This window comes from Myodes glareolus, chromosome X (genome assembly GCF_982192425.1).
Source record: "Myodes glareolus chromosome X, mMyoGla1.1, whole genome shotgun sequence".
Lineage (NCBI taxonomy): Eukaryota > Metazoa > Chordata > Mammalia > Rodentia > Cricetidae > Myodes > Myodes glareolus.
In genome coordinates, this window is record NC_142053.1 from 85266096 (window position 1) to 85284408 (window position 18313).

The following is an 18313-nucleotide window of genomic DNA, read 5'->3' on the forward strand; positions in this document are numbered from 1 at the left end:
CTTCAACATTAATGACACCTATGACTACTACCCTGCAGGCCTGGATTTACAGTCATCCAAAAAATATCACTTTGATAGCCAGAGTCAGAAACTTCTCAGCTGTTCTCAGAAACATGCACTCTTCTAGGTTTCAGCCTTCCAAATTACAGACACAGGGACGTCCTTCTACCCACACTGTCCTGTCTCGTAATCCAATTGCTCTCCATATCCTCAGATATTGCTTTGAAGCCATTTTCAGTGAGATAGTCTACTAAAGGCATTCTACTTCCTAGCACAATAAGCTCTACCTTCACAGTACAAGTTTTCAATTGCTGTTTGCTGCAAGAAACTTTTCCTCATTCATTGGTGTCTTAGTTGTGCTTATGGGCTTGGTACTGCATCTGATTAAAAAAAGGCTGGTGTGAAGAGAGAAGACATGATGTATTAAGGATTAATATAGAGCTTGGCATAGCATGTTTGCTCAATAAGTGTGATTTCCCTTTTCAAACTTGTTTCACACAATTATACATTTGTCTCTTTAGAATATATGTATCATGTTCCATCAATACAAGTATTTCTGTACCTTCAGTAAAAAAAAAGGCACAAATTGCCCCTTTCCAGTGTTTTTATTGACACATATAACATTCACAAACCATTTTACAGGTTTCTTTGCACAGGTTTATTGTTTATAGGAAAGATCAGGATTAAAGTAGAATACCAAAGAAGACCAGAAATGAACAAGCTTCATTAAGGCAAAGTCTTCATTCTCTTCACATTTACCCAAATAGAAAGGCATTCAGTTCTTGAATGACTTTAATCTTAAATCTTAGAAACATACCCAGTACCCTATGTGACTAGATACATCCCTATACTATAAACACCTGAAGAGATGTTACATTTTGAGGCATTAACCATCCCTTTAGGAAAAGGAAAAGTAGTTGTGTCTTCAAACTTTGAGGAAAAAACAGACTATGTATATGTGAAACAGGAAATTATAAAGTAGTAAAAAGAACAAGACATGTCTGTCTCCAGTCAGTTCTAGGGTGCAAAGGTCAAAACAGAAGACACACCCTGGGAAGGAATGCATTCATTTCATGTGCCTAACAGTGCAATTCAAACTGCATCTCATTTAATGTGTTCTTACTATAACTTCACTTCCTGCATGACCTCGGACAATTACTTAAATTTCTGTGCCTCAATTTTCTACTGTAAAATAAGAATTATAGTACATTCTGTTGAGGAGTGGAGGAAATAGAGCAAGCACTACAAATAGTACCTGGCCAGAAGAATGGACAGAAAGTAGACTAGTAGTTGCAAGGACTGAAGGTGACTGGAGAACAGGAGTGATTGGTTTCTCTGCAGTGATAAAGACAGACATTCTCAACTTAGATACAAGACATGGTTGTGGAACTCTACATACAGTAAGAATCACTGAATTGTACACTTTGAAAAAATGGATTACATGGTAAAGTGTACTTGAATAAAGCTATTACAAAAATTCTTTTAAAAGTAGAATAGTAAACTGATATATATATATATATATAAGTGCCCAATAAGTGTTAGCTATTAATAATCGTAAAATTATTGTCCCTGTCAGTTCTATACTCGTAACAAAAGCACACCGAATCTAGAAAAGGATCTCTAATTTACATACATGGATCAATCAACATTCATACATTTATTTCCACCCAACTGTCTCAGAAACTGACAGCCTAATTAAGGATCACTTCAGTGCTCAAACCGGACTAAAATATCAGCATGCAATGGATAACTTGATGGTACCCAAAAATATCAACTGATGAATTTTCATTCTCATCTCCAGGAATAAGCAGGCATCTCAAATGTAGTAAGTCAACAGACTATATCCCCAAGTTCAGACTCACTAGCCTTCTAATCACATTTCTGGGGGTACTATTTATAAAAGACATAGTCAACAGAAAAGATTACCAGTCTCATGCTATTTTACTTTGCCCAACAAAAAAATTCCCACAACACAATGAAAAGATCAAATTCAACTTACATATCTTTGAGGCCAAAATCCAAACAAAACATACACACACCAAAAAAAATCAATATTTGATGATGACTTTCACGACCATTCAGAACATTTAAATATGTTGTCATCGATAGAGTTTTTGTAATCTGAACACTAATTAAATCAAGTTTTCACCCTTCCTTTTGCTAAGCCATGTAACAAGAGTGTCATGGTCTCAGATGTAGAAGCAGCAGGTGATCATCCAAGCTGGCTATGATACCCACGCACATGCTGCAGGGATATTCAAAAGCTTGAAATTCACCAGAAGCATGAAATGTCAACAACCTAGAACAGGAGTTCCTCTGTTGGAGGCTTCCGCCCTTTCAGTCTTCATTTCTAAAATCAACCATAAGCCTTTGCAGCAAATCAGGAAAAGCTATATTACAACTTCCAGACACAGGACTTCACTTGCCACAGAAAGCAAGACTTTTTGCATATATTAAAAATAATTATATCCTTTAATCATTCAATTCTAGAAAAAAAGTAATTACTCCTCCAGCTTATCCACTTTTGTTGGCAATGCCAAGGATTGAACCAAGAGTACTGTGCATGCCTGGCAAATGCTCTACCATGGAACTATACCCCCAGCTCTACATTTCAACTACATAAAACCATTCTCAAATCACCCAAGAGCAACAGACCAATAGGACCACGCTGCGTTATAGTCAATGTGTTTAACCCTCCAAATCCCCTTAAATCGTGGCCTTCAGAATTTCAGAGTAAATGTTTCACCTGAGTAAAATCCAGTAGAGACTAAATCTCCTTTGAGCTCTTCAATATTATAATTACTTGGGCAGATTACAAACAACAACTTATGAAAGATATTTGAGTGGGAAGCTTAAAATTTTTCAGAGAATGGAAAGAGATAGTTTATGACAAATCTCAAAAATCAGGGTCAATTTCAAATTTTTCCTTTAGTAACTCAAGAGTAAAACACTCGATTTATCCTCACAGGGTTTATAATTTAAAAGATAAATGATAATGAATTCAAATATATACCCCCAAACCTTGAGACAAGGCTGGGACAGAGAAGATAAGCCCAGTAATGCATTGTAACTCATCCCATATGAACCTATTTGGCCTAGTGTTGCTCATTTGGTTACTCTGAGAATGGGGAAAATTACGTTTTTAGAATCATATATTTATATGAAGGTAGTCTTTAAATACAAAATCAATAAATATTTAAACTCTATGATAAAGAAAACACATGGAATAAGAATTCCTATCACTATAAGCAACTGCGTATTTACAATGAATGGTCTCTGACTCCTAATCTTTGTCTATTAGAGTTCTTCAATTGAAACATAGAAGGCAATAGTTCTTACTACCTTATAGGAGTCCTGTTTAGTTGAGATCAGCCTGTCTCAGATGTTCTGTTCCCTGAAAAGCCTTCACATTTGTATGCATAAATACTAGAGTATAGGTAGGTGCACATGTGCAAAATGTATATATCTAAGGGGGAGCTAATTAGGTTTACAAATAATATCTAAAACACAAAATCAATTGCTATTCCCCAGCCAAAATAAACAAATAAAACAAAACTATATATATAATGAAAAAAACTGCTGAGCCCACTACGGGAAAGGCAGCAGCTGTAAACTCAACTTAACCTTTGCCATGTTACACAGACATCCTTCTGTTACCTAGGCTTCAGAACACTAGATTTGGTGTCCATTTGGATAAATGCACACTTCTGTTGTAACCTTTCTTTCTAGTCTGAGGCTGGACCATACAAAATAATGAATAGGTCCGTTTCATGACAATATGTATTTACAAACCATGAACCTAGATTTCTATCTTCTGCTACTTAGAAAAGCCCAAACATTGAACAACTAACTGAGAACTTCAAAGGAAAGTTGCATGTTTGACTGCTAGCACTGTATATTCAGGATGTGGAAGAAAGATGAAAAACTAGAGTCTTAACTGAGGTACTGTTACACATGACAAAAAGGTAACTATACAAAAATACTTTTTAAAAGCTCATTCTTAAACGTCATTTGCTTAAAAACAAACAAACAAACCAAGTATAGCACTACCTCTGATCAAAATCTGAAATTTAGTTAATACATGTTTTCTCCTCCCACATCTATAAACCTCCTACCTAACCTCTATCTTTGCCCTCTTAAGTTTGGGGGAGAAAAGAAAAAGAAAATGGATACAGACTATTACTATTTATGAAAAGAGGCATATTCTAATAGTCATAAGGCAATGTGTTTAAGAGTTGCACCTGAACAAATATTCTCCAAGCTGAAGATGGTCACCAACCCTTTTTAATTTGCAGAGTGGATCCACTTGCTCTTCGGGTCACTGGTTGTAACCCTAATGGATCACAGTAACTTCATCATGCCTTAAGGAGGCATTTTGCTATATGTGGTATGCACATGTATTTGAAAGGAATAACATTAAGAGGAAAAGGACAGCCTTGCAAATATCAGTTCCTTATATAAATGACAACAGTACTACGTGGCTCCCTTTTAATACCTCGAGAATTGAATAAGAGAGTGGGAAAGTTGGTCGTGGTAAACCGTTCTTTCGGGTGAGCCTTCAGTTCACTGGTTTTCAATGTCTGTATCCAGATCCACTATGGAGTGAACGTGAGAATCATCCAACTGATCACAAAATAGAATAAGAAGACTGGATACACAGCAAGAGCTTTCCGATTGGGAGGCTGGCTGTCAGCAAGAAAGGCTGTAGATGCTAAAGAAAACAAAAAGGAATATTTAATATTATCATGTTATCAGAACTACTAATATTTACCAAACTCCAATGTGAACATAGAAGTACACTAAAAGTTCAGTTTTATTTGTGGCCCCTCAGAGAACAATACTTCAAGTTCAGTTATAGGGCAGGAACATAAGGCTCAGTGGCAGAGCACTTGCTTAGCATGGACAAGGCCCTAGGTTCCATTCATAATAACATACACAAACAGAGATCACATATCTGTCATCTTCCAATAGTCCAGGGCAGCTTCTTTCAAATACTAAAGCTTCAAAAGTTTTTAACTATTCTGGATAGAAATCCTTCTTATGCAGGTTTCTTGGCCTTTTGTGGAAAGTTACTGAACTACGCTTAGCAGGTTTAAATATGTGTAAGGTTATTTGTTCCTATACTAAATGGTCTCATATTGCTTCCCTCATTTTTGTGAGTTTATTTGGGTGGGTCTGTTTTGTTACTGTTGCCATTACCATTCTTTTTTCAAACAAAGTCTTACATAACCCAGGCTAGTCTTGAACATACTAGGTAGCTGAAGTTGACCTTGAACTCATAATCCTCTTGCTGCTACTGTTCAAGTGCTGGGACCATAGGCCTGCAAGTTACCAGCTCTCTTTAAAGTGCTATTCTGTTCATCTACAAAAAGCTAACTCATCCTCTTACTCAACAAGAACAACCCCTATAGGTTAGGCAGAGTGGTGCAGGTCTGTAATCCCAACAATTTGGGAGGCAAATGTAGGAGGATTATGAGTTTAAGGCCAGCCTGAGTGAGATAGAGAGATCGAGATCCTGTCTCCCCAAAAATGTGGTTATGTATAGCTTTTTGTTCTGTTCTCTGGTACAGAGGCTTGAACTCGGGCCTGAAACCGCTAAAGAAGCACTCTACTATAGGTACTACTATATTCCCAGTCTCATTTGAAAAGTTTTATTCTGAGACAGGGTATTGCTAACTGTCCAATCTGGTTTTGAATTTGCAATCTTCTTGCCTCAATCTCCAAAGTAGCTGGGATTGTAAGTGCACACCACCAGTGACTGTCCACATCTTCTAAGTTCAGATGTCCAGCTCACATCACACGGACACCATCACCTTCAAAATTTTCTTAGAAAAGCAAGTTCTATGGCTGCTATGTTCATTTGACAGCAGGATTTAATTGTTCATAATCAGCTCTTCATTTTTAACCCCTGGTTTTATCAATTCTGGTACTATAGATATAAGTATATACTCACCGATCACAGACCAGGCAAACATTACAACCACCACAAAAAGCCGAATCATAAAATTTATTGGGCCCTGCCCTGCCAAAAGCACCAGCCGGCAAATCAGCATTGCAACAGTCAAAGGAAGTACGCAGTATCCCAGCACGCACAGGCTCTGAAAAAAAGAACTACGAACAACACGCATCCACAGATCATAAGTATCATTGAATAGTACAAGACACATCTTATTGCACAGATGCCTCATAGATTTGATGGACTATTGCCTCCTTCTGGCTATCCTATCTATACCTTTATCCTGATGGTAATTTAATAAGACTAGTTTCCTGTATCATATACTTTCATTTTCTCTATACTTTTCCTGTTCCCCTCTTAGGTCCCTTAGTAGTCAATTTTCTAATATCAGATGATCTACTCTAATTACTAGAGATCTCCCATTGATTCTCTAATATAGCTCTTAATCTGCTTTAGTTAGAGACCAATTTGAGGATGTGTTTACCATAGGCTCCCCCAAAACGCATGTATCTTCTTAAGTAAATTTGCTTACAACTTCAAGGTTTACAGTGAAAATTTGAATATTTGAAAAGTTCATCACCGAACTCTAAAATTTATTTCAATTGAGTTGCTGCTCTATTTTAATGGTATTAAGAGAACTTTTTATTTGGTCATTAAGTCAAATTTTCTTTAAAGAAAAATATCAAAATAGTACTGTTTCCCTAAAATGTATGACATGCTACCTAGCAAAGAGGAAAAGGGTGCATATAATGATACTTACATGTTTCCGCCAAGAAGTTTTGAATTGAGTGTAATTGTGACTGCTCCGAACCAGACAACAACAAAAACTTCTGCAAATTGTGGTCCTCCATCTTTTTCTCCATCCACAGAACCCTTTTGTAGCATTCTAAGAAACAGCATGAAAAACTATATAATCTTTTATACAAAGCTACAAAAGCATGCTTCTCACCAGATTGCTAAGGCATACTGCATCTGAACATGTAATGTGTACTTTGCATTGTAAGAAAAACATCAATAGAATCTGGTAAGGCTTTCTTATTTAAAATCCAAATGCTTAAGGGCTATAAGAAGATTAAGGTGGAAGGCTCGCAAATTAACAGAGAAGAATGTACCTTTCTAGTGAAGATTACTCAGTGGTAGAGTATCTACCTAGCATGCAGGAGGCCCTGGGTCACATTCCCAAGCAAAACAAAATGGAATCTTTATTTAAGGGTTTAGGTGAAAAGTGAGATTTTTTTTCACACTGGGCCTCTGAGATTACAGCACAGTATCAGATGTAGCTGGCATAACAAAAAGGGCCTTCCAGTCATCAGATCAGTACTCTGTGTGTTTGGACTGCCTTTCTAGCTGTTAGCAAATCTGAATGCTTGTTTGCTTGCTTGTCTTTTAAACAAGGTCTGCTTGTGTGGCCTAGGCTGGACTTTAACTTGTTATCTTCCTGCCTCAACTTCTTGAGCGCCAGGATTATAAGCAACATGCTCAGCTATCAATTTGTAATTCTTACATTAAGGTTTGACGCACATGCTCAGTAACAGAAATAGTCTTTGATAATATTTAGTAGTATTTGATAGTATTTAGTTCCTGACTTTTAAAAAATCAGAAGATAAATACTACTAAAGGACTTTGCTTTAAAACTGAGTAAGTATTGAACTGTCATCTAAATATTCTGTGTCTAAGAATTTAATAGATGTAAAATGTTTCAAATTCTGGACTTAGAAAAATTGTATTTCCCTAAAAATAATAAAAAAGTTAAAAACCTCTTCTTATTACACAGGATAGAGAAGTTACATATTAAGTCTTGTGTGGTTATGCTGTTTGTCAGTATGTGGAGGACTCTGTATTGTATGGCTATGTGTATTCCATTCCAAATCTTGACCATCAGGTGCAAAGAATGTGTTAGCACTCTTAGTTGTCTGGAACCCCTATGACTTGAGCATGGTAGGTTGAAAACAATACAAACTAATCTGGGAGGCAGGTGACTCAGACACTGATCCTAGTTCTGTCACTGAACACGTCACTCAATTCCATCTTAGGATTATAGTTTTCTCTGCAAATAAGTGAAGTGAAATACATAAGCTCTGAGACTAATCTTTTAAAACTAACGAATTTATAGTAAGAATTGTTGAATTGTACACTTTGAAAAAATGGATTTCATGGTAAAGTATACTTGAATAAAGCTATTACAAAAATTCTTTTAAAAGTAGAATAGTAAACTGATATATATATAGGTGCCCAATAAATGTTAGCTATTAATAATCGTGAAAGTATTGTCCCTGTCAGTTCTATACGCGTAACAAAAGCACATCAAATCTAGAAAAGGATCTCTAATTTACATACATGGATCCATCAACATTCATACATTTATTCATATATATTTTTTTCCAAGAGCTCTTAACATATATCCTTTCAAGGCACTGAACTAGTTCCCTTGATATGATAACTAAAGGTACAAGAAAATAATACTGCATTATGATCTAAATGAGCATATCATAAATTTAAATTTTAAATGTTATGGTGTGGTGGCACATATTTGTAAACCTAGCACTCAGAGCAGAGGCAGGAAAAGCACAAATTTGAGGCAAGCATGAGCTACATGGAAAATTCTGGGATAGTGTGGGCTATACAGTACAATCTTGTCTTTTGAAGAGGTCTTAAAGGCCTAGTCAATTTTCTCCTTAATTCTGGAACTCCATCAAAATGTCTAGTGAAAATGAGAGTAAATACTTACAATGCAAGGGTCACGCACAGTATTAATGGGCCCCACAAATCCCCTACAAGGAAAGAAAAGACAGGCTGCTAAGAAACAAATATGCCAATATTTCCTATATTTATGCTAATACTTACCTCTCACTCTTAGAATTCAAAGAGCAAGTTTTACCTAAGCCTCCCCAACCTTTCTGTCCCCATATCTGTCTTCACTGTTTCCCTCTATGAGTCATGAATTACCCTTTCTCTACTTCCTAATCCCCATGCCAACACATGAAGAGCCATGAACAACAATCTGTCCCCTAAATGTTGTCCCCTAAATGTACGAAATATTCAAATCAAAAATTCTGCCTGTGACTTCAGGATACGGATGGAGTCTGAAGCTCAGCAAAGGACTTAGATGGCATCCCCAACATTCCCCACGACAGCCAAACCGCATCTAAGCTCACCTGTGAGCACTTGTAAGCTCCTATTTACGGATGAACTTAATACAATGAGGCAAGCCTTTCAACTGCTGAAATTCCATTCCAAATTTTTTAAAAATTTCATTTATATAAGTGTCTCATCCTGTGAAACATCAGCTTTATTACACTTGCCTTTACTTTATGAAGCAGAAAATTATAAGGTACCAATGATATGAAGCAAATCCTCAAAACCTCATATACTCACAGTCTCTTAACAGAGCATTACTTTTCCTTGGATATAAAACGTGCATAAATTTCTTCCCCACAGCTTTTAGATCACGCATCTGAAAGACAAAAATAACTCGATGTACTGTAATGAGTAAAGTTACCAGGAAATCTCCTCCATTTGCTAAAAAGACTAATAGAATCTTTGAGAGATTCACTCTCAAAGAGAGAATCTTAAATTTCCAGAGGTAAAATATATTTAAAAAAATCAAAGAACCAAACAAAAATCTTTCAAAACATTAGTAGTATTTATACCCGCAACGCTGAGGGGGTTTCTTGACTTGTCTAACTTACAATGGTATGGCGAACGGACTCATTTAGTGTGGAGTTGTCAAGTTCTCGAGCACGAGCTCTCATGGGAATAGTAATCTCGCCTTCCACTGGAATGTCTTGTGAGATTGATATATCAGAAAGGCCCGCAAACTGAGAAAAGATTGGGGAAAGAAAATTCAGTTTATAACAGACTGCAAAATATCCCCAAACCATTACCATTTTCTAGAGTTGGGACTGTATATTTCATTTGGATTTTTCTTTCTTCTTTTTTTTTTTTGTTTGTTTTTTCAAGGCAGGGTTTCTCTGTAGCTTTGAAGCCTGAAGCCTGTCCTGGAACTAGCTCTTGTAGACTAGGCTTGCCTCGAACTCACAGAGATCCACCTGCCTCTGCCTCCTGAGTGCTGGGATTAAAGGTGTGCACCACCACCGCCCGGCAATTATTTGGGTTTTGCATTGTAGTTAAAAGTAAATGTTAACGCAACAGACATTAAGCAATACAGTTAATTCTCAAACATTCCTTTTAATTAAAAGTGACAGAATATAATGAGTAAATGCTAGAAGCTTGCCCTCAACTATTCAGTTTTTTTCAAGCATGAGTTCCAGGCCAGTTTGGTGAACACAGTTAAGACCCTGTCTATACATACATACATACATGCATACTAGGCTTCACAGAAGAGGAGCAGTCTGGAGGAAGAGAAACGAAAAACAGCTAGGTTACCTGTAACTAACTATGTCACAGTAAACAATGTCTACATCAGTTTATGTGCTTTTCACTATTCTGTGACAAGTTTCATCATTTTTCCAACGAGTAAACTGGGGTTTAGAGTAATTTTACTCAAGGTCACAACTGATCCATAATGTGACCCAATTACCTTGTCCCTTCAGTGATGGAGATAAGACCTATAGGGCTTTGCACACGCAAAATAAGCATTTTACCACTGAGCTACAACCCCAGACCCAACACAATCTTTAACAGTTTCATTCCTGGCACCTACAATACTGTCTGGAACACAGTAGATGCTCAATCAATATTTGCTGAATGAAGAGAGGAATAGAGCCACTAAGGAGCAGAGCTGGGACTAGAATAAAGTTCACCTGCCTCTCACTTGGGTTCTCTACTGTTAAGTTGCCAATTTAAAATAAAAGGAATGAAATCATTTATTGAGCAAACACTATATAAGCAAATACTGTTTGGACGGAAGAACAGCAGGGTAAAACAATGACTTCCTTATAGTCCTCCCTTCATGGTCTCGATTGTATTAGGCACTTTGTATGAGATATGTCATTTTATCTTCCTGGAAACTGTTAAAGGCAGAGACTTCTATTTTAGTCTAAGAGATAAATACCTTCTACTGAAATAAATTGCTTAAACTCACACAAGCTTCAGTCTGAATGGATTCCAGCCCATGTAAGTTTAACTGTAAAGCCTGCGTTCTTAAGTTGTATGCACTGTGGCTTTTATTCTAAGTGTCCCGAAGAGGATGACAACGACCTGGAAATAATATTTAGCCTATTAGGGTCACTGAACAAGTAAAGATTCAAGTTACAAGCAATAAAATAACAACGTCCTATGGGAAGCTGTTTCTCATTACTTCTGGAGTACTTCACAATGGCTGGTGACATGTCCTGATAAAATGACAGTGATAGCAGGTTAATTCAGATGACGTAGGGGACAAGGAACCCCTAGTGTGGAAGGGCAGAGAAGATTCATGAAAAAGTGCAGAAGGACCGCGGAAGGAGAGGAAAGCCATTAACTCAAAGAACAGGTGCTTTGCTAATGACTGACTGTAGCAGCAGAGGCCTGCACGGCGAAGGAGCTCTAGCTCTCTTAAGCCACGACCCGTGCCCGACTTCCATTAGGGGAGTTCTGCCTCCCCATGGGCCCCTTCTGTCACAGTACCCTAGCTCACCAAAGGCCTAGGCGTCGCTGTCTCATGTTCGCCAGGCGATTCCTCGGCTTCCGCCATCTCGACACACCTTCGTCCGGGTTGCTCCCATGAGTCTTTGCGAAACCTGAGACGTGGAGAACGCGTCTGGTCAGCGCGCTGTCACGTGGAGACTGCGTCATTGCAGGCGCCAGAGGCTGGCTGCTGCAGCGCAGGGCCCGCCCTTGTGGTCAGGAAGCCTCTGGGCTCCTCCTTCATCACTTTTGGGGGCCGGTACCGCTAGATGGCGCTCCGGCTTTCATGCCCTCTAGGAGCGCAAGCTCGTCTCCTCGAAGCGGCCAGCGGGGCCCAGAGGAGTTCAGCCGAACGCAGCCGAACTCGAGCCCAGAGGCTCTCAGCCGAACTTAGCTTAGTGGCGCACAGCCGAGTCGAGAGGCTCCCAGCCGAACCTAGACGAGCACAGTAAACTCACGACCGAACACAATCCAGCCCAGATGCTCACAGTTGAATGTAGGTGGGCACAACTGAGCCCAAGGGCGCACAGCCGAACGTAGCCGAACACAGCCGAGCACAGCGGCGCAGAGCCGAATGTAGCCGAGCCCAGCCGAGCCCAGCGGAGCACAGGCGATCGCAGTCGAACGCAGCGGCATCCTGCCGAGCTCAGCCGAGCTCACCTGCGCCCAGTCAAACCCAGCCGAAGTCAGTCGAACCTAGTGGCACCCAGCCGAACGTACTCTCCATCCCACCAGCGCCTAGTCAATCCTAGAGGAACAGAGCTGAGCCAAGACATGCCCGGATAGGACCAGCTGAAAGCAGCTGAGACTAGAAGCCTTTGGCAGAGCCAGTTCATAGCAAGTGGCTCTCAAGTGCCAGTCTCCGTGTACCCCCAACCGGGTTCTCTTCTAGGGGGCAAAGAAAAAGGCCTTCAACTTCAAGTTGAAAAACCTGATCCTCCTGACCCGGGACTCCCTCTACTGCTGCCCCTGCCCTACTAGTTCCCTGAGCTTCTTAGCGAGCTTCCATCTTTTTCAAATCTTTTAACCTCTGTACTGTCTTCTCACCGATCCTGCAAAATCTTCTCCTTCATTACTTGTGGAATGGGAGAGATTCATTGACCCAACTTTCCAATCCCACTACAACTTTGAAGTTACAAAACTATTTGGGGGCAAGTACTGAAAACGTCCTTGTTCAGTAGTGGCGCCTGGGTGGGTGGTGGGTAGGGGATGGATGGAAGTTAGCTACTGTAACCCCCCCCCCAAAAAAAAACCCCGCCCGGACCAACTTTGACCCCCTACCTCTTTCTGTAAGTTCTAGGTGTTTCTGACTCCCGCTTGCTCTGGCTCACCTCCTGCCCACCGGCTTAAATGAGGTCAAACAAAAGAGCCATTCTGATGCTATCAATATTCTCCCTACGGCAGCTGCCCCCGAGCCTAGGGCGGGGGCGGGTAGGAAATAAGTGAAAGGCACTGTTTTATATTTTTGGATAGGTAGTTTAGGAAGGAACCCAAATAATAAATGAAAGAGGAGAAGCTAAGTGGTGGTGGCCTTTAATCCCAGTACTTGGGAGGCAGAGGCAGACAGATCTCTGTGAGTTAGAGGCCAGCTTGGTCTACAACGCTAGTTCCAGGAGCTAGTGCTGTTGCACAGAGAAATCCTGTCTCAAAAAAAAAACTGTTAAATAAATGAAAGAGGCGATACATAGAATATGGAAAACCAGATTAAGCTTTGGTGATGGCTGTTATTTTACTGAAATGTTAGTACAATAATTCTTCAAACCAAGTAAGCTTTTGGTACTTAAACAAATACTCGTGGAAGTGATAATAGAATTCAAACTTTGCCAAGACTGTGGTGCTTGCTTGTAATCCCAGAGGCAGGAGTATTGTTGTAACTTTGAGGCCAGTCTATTCTACATAGAAAATTTCAGGACTGTCATGGTTACCTGACACCTTGTCTTAACAACTATTTTAGGCTAGTTGATACAAACTCCTATTTTAATTGCAACAAAATATCATATGTAGGGCATGATAGCCCAAGCCAGCCAGTAATCACATCACTAAGAGGTAGAGGAAGGAAGATCAGCAATTAAAGACCATTCTGGGGTACATAGAGAGACCAGTCTCAAAAAAAACTAATCATAACAAAATATACAACTGCGTCAAAGTCAGCCTTGGCCTCCCTCCTGCCCCCTCCCCCTGCTATCATTTTACCGTCTCCCACACTTATTTACTCAAGTCGCTTCCCACTTGCACTGATAATTTCATTTCCTTGCCAGCCTCCAAAATTAGATCGTTCTCCCTCACTGCTAGCATCCAGTTTTTATCTCTAACCTGACCTCTGAGCTTCTTTACCACTCTTTCAAGATGCCACTAATGCTGACTTAAGAGGAAGAAAGGCCATAACACAAGGCAATAAATTGCCAGAATAACTAAGGATTATTTCAGACTATCCGTTCTCCTTTTTCTCAGTTAACTGAGTACAGCGCTGGTGTGATGCTTTGAGTTGACAAAAGGGAGGCTGTAAACAAAGAGGGTGGCAAAAGAGAAACTTTCTGTTTCTCATCAAAATGTTATCTCCCCAAAGTACTAAATTGACCCGGATTCTATGTCGATTTTTATTTCTATTTATTTTGAGACAGAATATTGCAATCAGGCTGTCTTTAAACTCCTTATATAAGTGGGGATGGTCTCAAACTTCTGACCCTTCTTTCTCCATCTCCTGAGTGCTAACAAGTGGGGGGGGGGCACTATACCCTTCTGTAGTGTTGCAGACTAGATGTTAAGCAGGGCCTCATGCATGCTGGACAAGTATTCTATTATTAAGCTGCATCCCCCAATACTCAGTGTGCTTTGCCATGCATGCTTCACTCATTACTTTCTGTCTAGATAATGGGGATCTGCGGTGCAACAGGATTTGTAGGACATGTAAGAGTTGCTTAGAAACTTTGCCAATGCTAGAAGGCAGGCTAATATTTCATCGGAGTATGGAGAATTTTACTGGTTCTTTATCTCAAGACTAACATAATATATAACTATAAAATTAACTTAAAAACATTGAAGAAATATTTTTTTAGAAAATAATAGTTATAATTGAAGCCAGAAGGCAGGCATGGTGGCACACACTTGTAATCTCAACACTCAGGACATTGAGGTAGACGTTCAAGACTATCCTCAACTCCATAGAGACTACATAGGAACTCTGAGGCCAGCCTGAGCTACAAGAGACCGTGTCTCAAATACAAATCAAAGGCAGGCATGGGTGTGTATTTCTGTAAGCCTAACACTTGCGAGACTGAGACAGGAAGCCAATCTAGGCAGCATAATAAGATAGTTTCAAAAAAAAAGCGTAAAATTGACTCAGAAAGTTAGTAGAAAATTTCATTAGAAAAAAATTTTTAAAAAGTGTAAATATATAAAAGGCAATATATACAACAATCTGTATATCATGTAGATTAAAAAGTACATGCTATATATAATATATAATATTATATATATATGTATATATATATTATGTGTCCATATATTTCAAAATTCATGAACTACTTGAGCAGACTGGCTAAACCAGTCTTTCCTTTGGGGAAAGGAACTGGGTATGGTTAGACTTTCCCTGGAGGACTGGTCTAGTGTATGACCTGTAGAACTATTCATTATATGACCTTCAATGGATTTGGATTCTTCCTTCCTTTCTCCCTTCCTCCCTCCCTCCCTCCCTCCCTTCCTCCCTCCCTCCCTCCCTCCCTCCCTCCCTCCCTCCCTCCCTCCCTTCCTTCCCTCTTTCCTTCCTTCTTTCCTTCCTTTCTCTCTTGCATATAGTGTCAGCAGACTGGCCTCAAAGGCCCTATTGCGGCACAGGCTGACCTGAAACTCACAATCCTTTTGTGTTTAGCCTTCTGAATGCTAGAATTACAGGGGTAGAACACGGCACTTAACCAGTCTTAAATGTTTTACTATATATGCATATGAGATTTTTTCTGAAAACTGCCAAAAATATATTCTCCCTCCCTGTTCTGGTTGAATTTATGTCATCTTGACACAAGCTAGAGTCATCAGGGAGGAAGGAGTCTAAATGGAGAAAAATGCCTCCATAAAATCCAGCTGTCGGGCATTTTCTTAATTAGTGATTGATGGGGAGGGCCATCCCTGGGCTGGTGGTACTGGGTTCTATAAGAAAGCAGGCTGAACAAGACATGAGGAGCAAGCAAAGAAGTATCACTCCTCCATGGCCTCTGCTTCAGCCTGCCTCCAGAATCCTACCCTTTTTGAGTTCCGGTCCTGACTTCTTTCAATGATGAACAGCGATGTAAAAATGTAAGTCAAGCAAACCCCTTTTTCCCCAACTTGCTTTTTGGTCTTGGTGTTTTGTTGCAGCAAAAGACAACTTCCTATCCCTAAAGTGTTGGACCCACGTGTTTCTCCAGCATGTGCATTCAAGCCTTCAAAACAAGATAATTCCTACACTCTGCAAATGTTCCCAAAAGGGAAAAAAAGAATGTTTACAAATTTGTTTCAGGAACTTAATGTAACTATGGTCTCGAGTCTGATGAGAATATCATTTAAAAAGTTTATCAGTCTCCCATTTTAATATATGCCCAAATACCTTACAGTATTAGCAAATAAAGTCTGATAGAAATATAAAACAAGCACCAGGAGGTGGCAGCGCACACATTTAATCCCAGCACTCAGGAGGCAGAAGCAGGTGGATCTCTGTAAGTTCGAGGCCAGTCTGGTCTACAAGAGCTAGTTCCAGGATAGGATCCAAAGCTACAGAGAAACCATGCCGAGAGAGAGAGAGAGAGAGAGAGAGAGAGAGAGAGAGAGAGAGAAATATCAAGCACTAATTCTCCTTGAACAGATAGAGTTTGTATGTGTGTGCATCCAGATACACATTAAACATGCAAGTGTCCGTGCACATGCAAGTGCAAGAAGTGAGTGTAGGTGTTGTTTTCAATCACTCTCCACCTCACTTTGGGACGCATTATATCATTACCCTAGAATTCATTGATTCTGTTTGGCTGCCGGGTGAAGGAGTTCCAGAGATCCACCTTCCCTGGCCCAAGCTGTGGGTGAGGACACTTCTGGGTCTGTGGCTCTGTTGAGCTCCATGCTGCCTGTTACCAGTAGGGGTCACCGACTGCTCTGAGTCTACACCACCACATGGGGCCAGGCTGGAGCCCAGGGAACAAACTGCTGCTGGGCCCAACCAGATCTGAAAGGCCTGTGTCACCCTCCATGGTAACAACTGATTCCAAGTTACTGCATATGACCACATCTGGGTCCTGGTCCTGCAGCTGCTGGGGTCTGTGTTTATGTCTGTTGCCTGTGTTATCACAGGGGCCCATGCAAACCATGTGTTGAACTGTGTGTCAAATTAAGAGGCTCTACTTATCTGGCCCCTCCCCTCACTAGTCAAGAGTGACCTGTCCCCGCTCCCCATGCACACACAGGAGAGCTGATCCTGAGCCTCCCCAGTCCTGGGATAATGGACCCTGATGACCCCAGCACAGGAAAACTAGCCCTGTCCCCTACTAGGCGAGCTGTCCCCCACACTTGGGAAAGCTCATCCCACCCCTTACCATGGGCCTGGGAGAGCTGGCTCCACCTGAGCCAGCTGAGAAGAGTGGTTCCCGCAACCTGGACTGACCAACTCAACCTCTACCTAGACACACATTCAGGGCTTGGAGCAGGCCCACCCCAATATCTACCCCATCTGTGACCTGCTGGAGTATGTGAAGGGACTGGTCCTGTGGGGTCATCACCTCAGGATCTCCATGACTTGGGGCAACAGCAGGATTTCAGAAAGGAATATTGGCAAGGGTTCATTACTGATGGTGTACCAAAGCCAGAGGCCTTGAACCTTTACACATTGAACACATTACACAATGAACGTTTGCAGGTAAAGCTGTTTGGACAAAAGAGTATCCTGTATGATACAGATACACCGCAGCTCCCAATGCCACTGAGATGAATGAAGAAACGACAGAGAAGTGGGAAAGACAGAGGAGTGAAGTGGATTTCTTTTATTATTATTATTAACAATAATTTTATCTTTATTCTTTTTTAGATTTCCTTTCGGGGTGACACTACAAGAGGGAGGAGCAGATACTGAGGGACCGGGAGATGAGTCGGGTTGGGGTGCATGTTGTGAAATTTCCAAAGAATCGATAATAAAAATCATGGACATTTTCAATAGAGTAGTTGATATTTGCTTTTTTAAATCCATAAAATTATACTCATAAATTTGACATGTGTCATAGTTTAATTTTATTGCAAAGAAATCATTTTCAAATGTTTGAAATGAGGTATTTTATACTGATTTATTTCATAATCATATATACATATGTGTAATGATATTTTGTTTGTTTTTTAACAAATAAAGCTTGCCTGAAGATCAGAGTACAGAGCTAAGCCACTAGAGGTCAGGCAGTGGTGGCTCACACCTTTAATCCCAGTACTTGGGAGTCCCGCACCTTTAATTCCAGCACTAGGAAGGTAGAGGCAGGAAAGAATATGGCTGGGTGGACAGAGGAATATAAGGAGGAAGGAGACAAAAACTCATTGTGTCTGGTTTGGTGGAGACAGATGCAGTCGGGAGATGCAGTCTGAGGACAGGATCGCCCCTTTAGTCTGAGCATTGATAGAGGTAGAACTCTCTAGTGGCTGGCCGCTCTGCTTCTCTAATCTTTAATCTTAACCCCTAAATCTGATTCTGGGTTTTTATTATTAATACCAATTAAAATTTGTTATATATATATATATATATATATATACATAGTTATACACATACATACTGAATTTCTTTAATTCTAT

General features: G+C 40.1%; 1 protein-coding gene across 1 annotated transcript; it reads right to left on the reverse strand.

The window, feature by feature from the left end:
* Nucleotides 1-586: 586 nt before the first annotated feature.
* Yipf6 (Yip1 domain family member 6) lies at nucleotides 587-11695 on the reverse strand. The gene is made up of 7 exons (XM_048417680.3): nucleotides 11535-11695; nucleotides 9646-9774; nucleotides 9332-9410; nucleotides 8685-8727; nucleotides 6717-6842; nucleotides 5954-6111; nucleotides 587-4711 (listed from the first exon to the last, which is right to left on the reverse strand). The coding sequence occupies exons 1-7, from the start codon at nucleotides 11589-11591 to the stop codon at nucleotides 4596-4598; spliced, it is 708 nt and encodes a 235-aa protein (XP_048273637.1). The 5' UTR covers nucleotides 11592-11695; the 3' UTR covers nucleotides 587-4595.
* Nucleotides 11696-18313: the final 6618 nt, after the last annotated feature.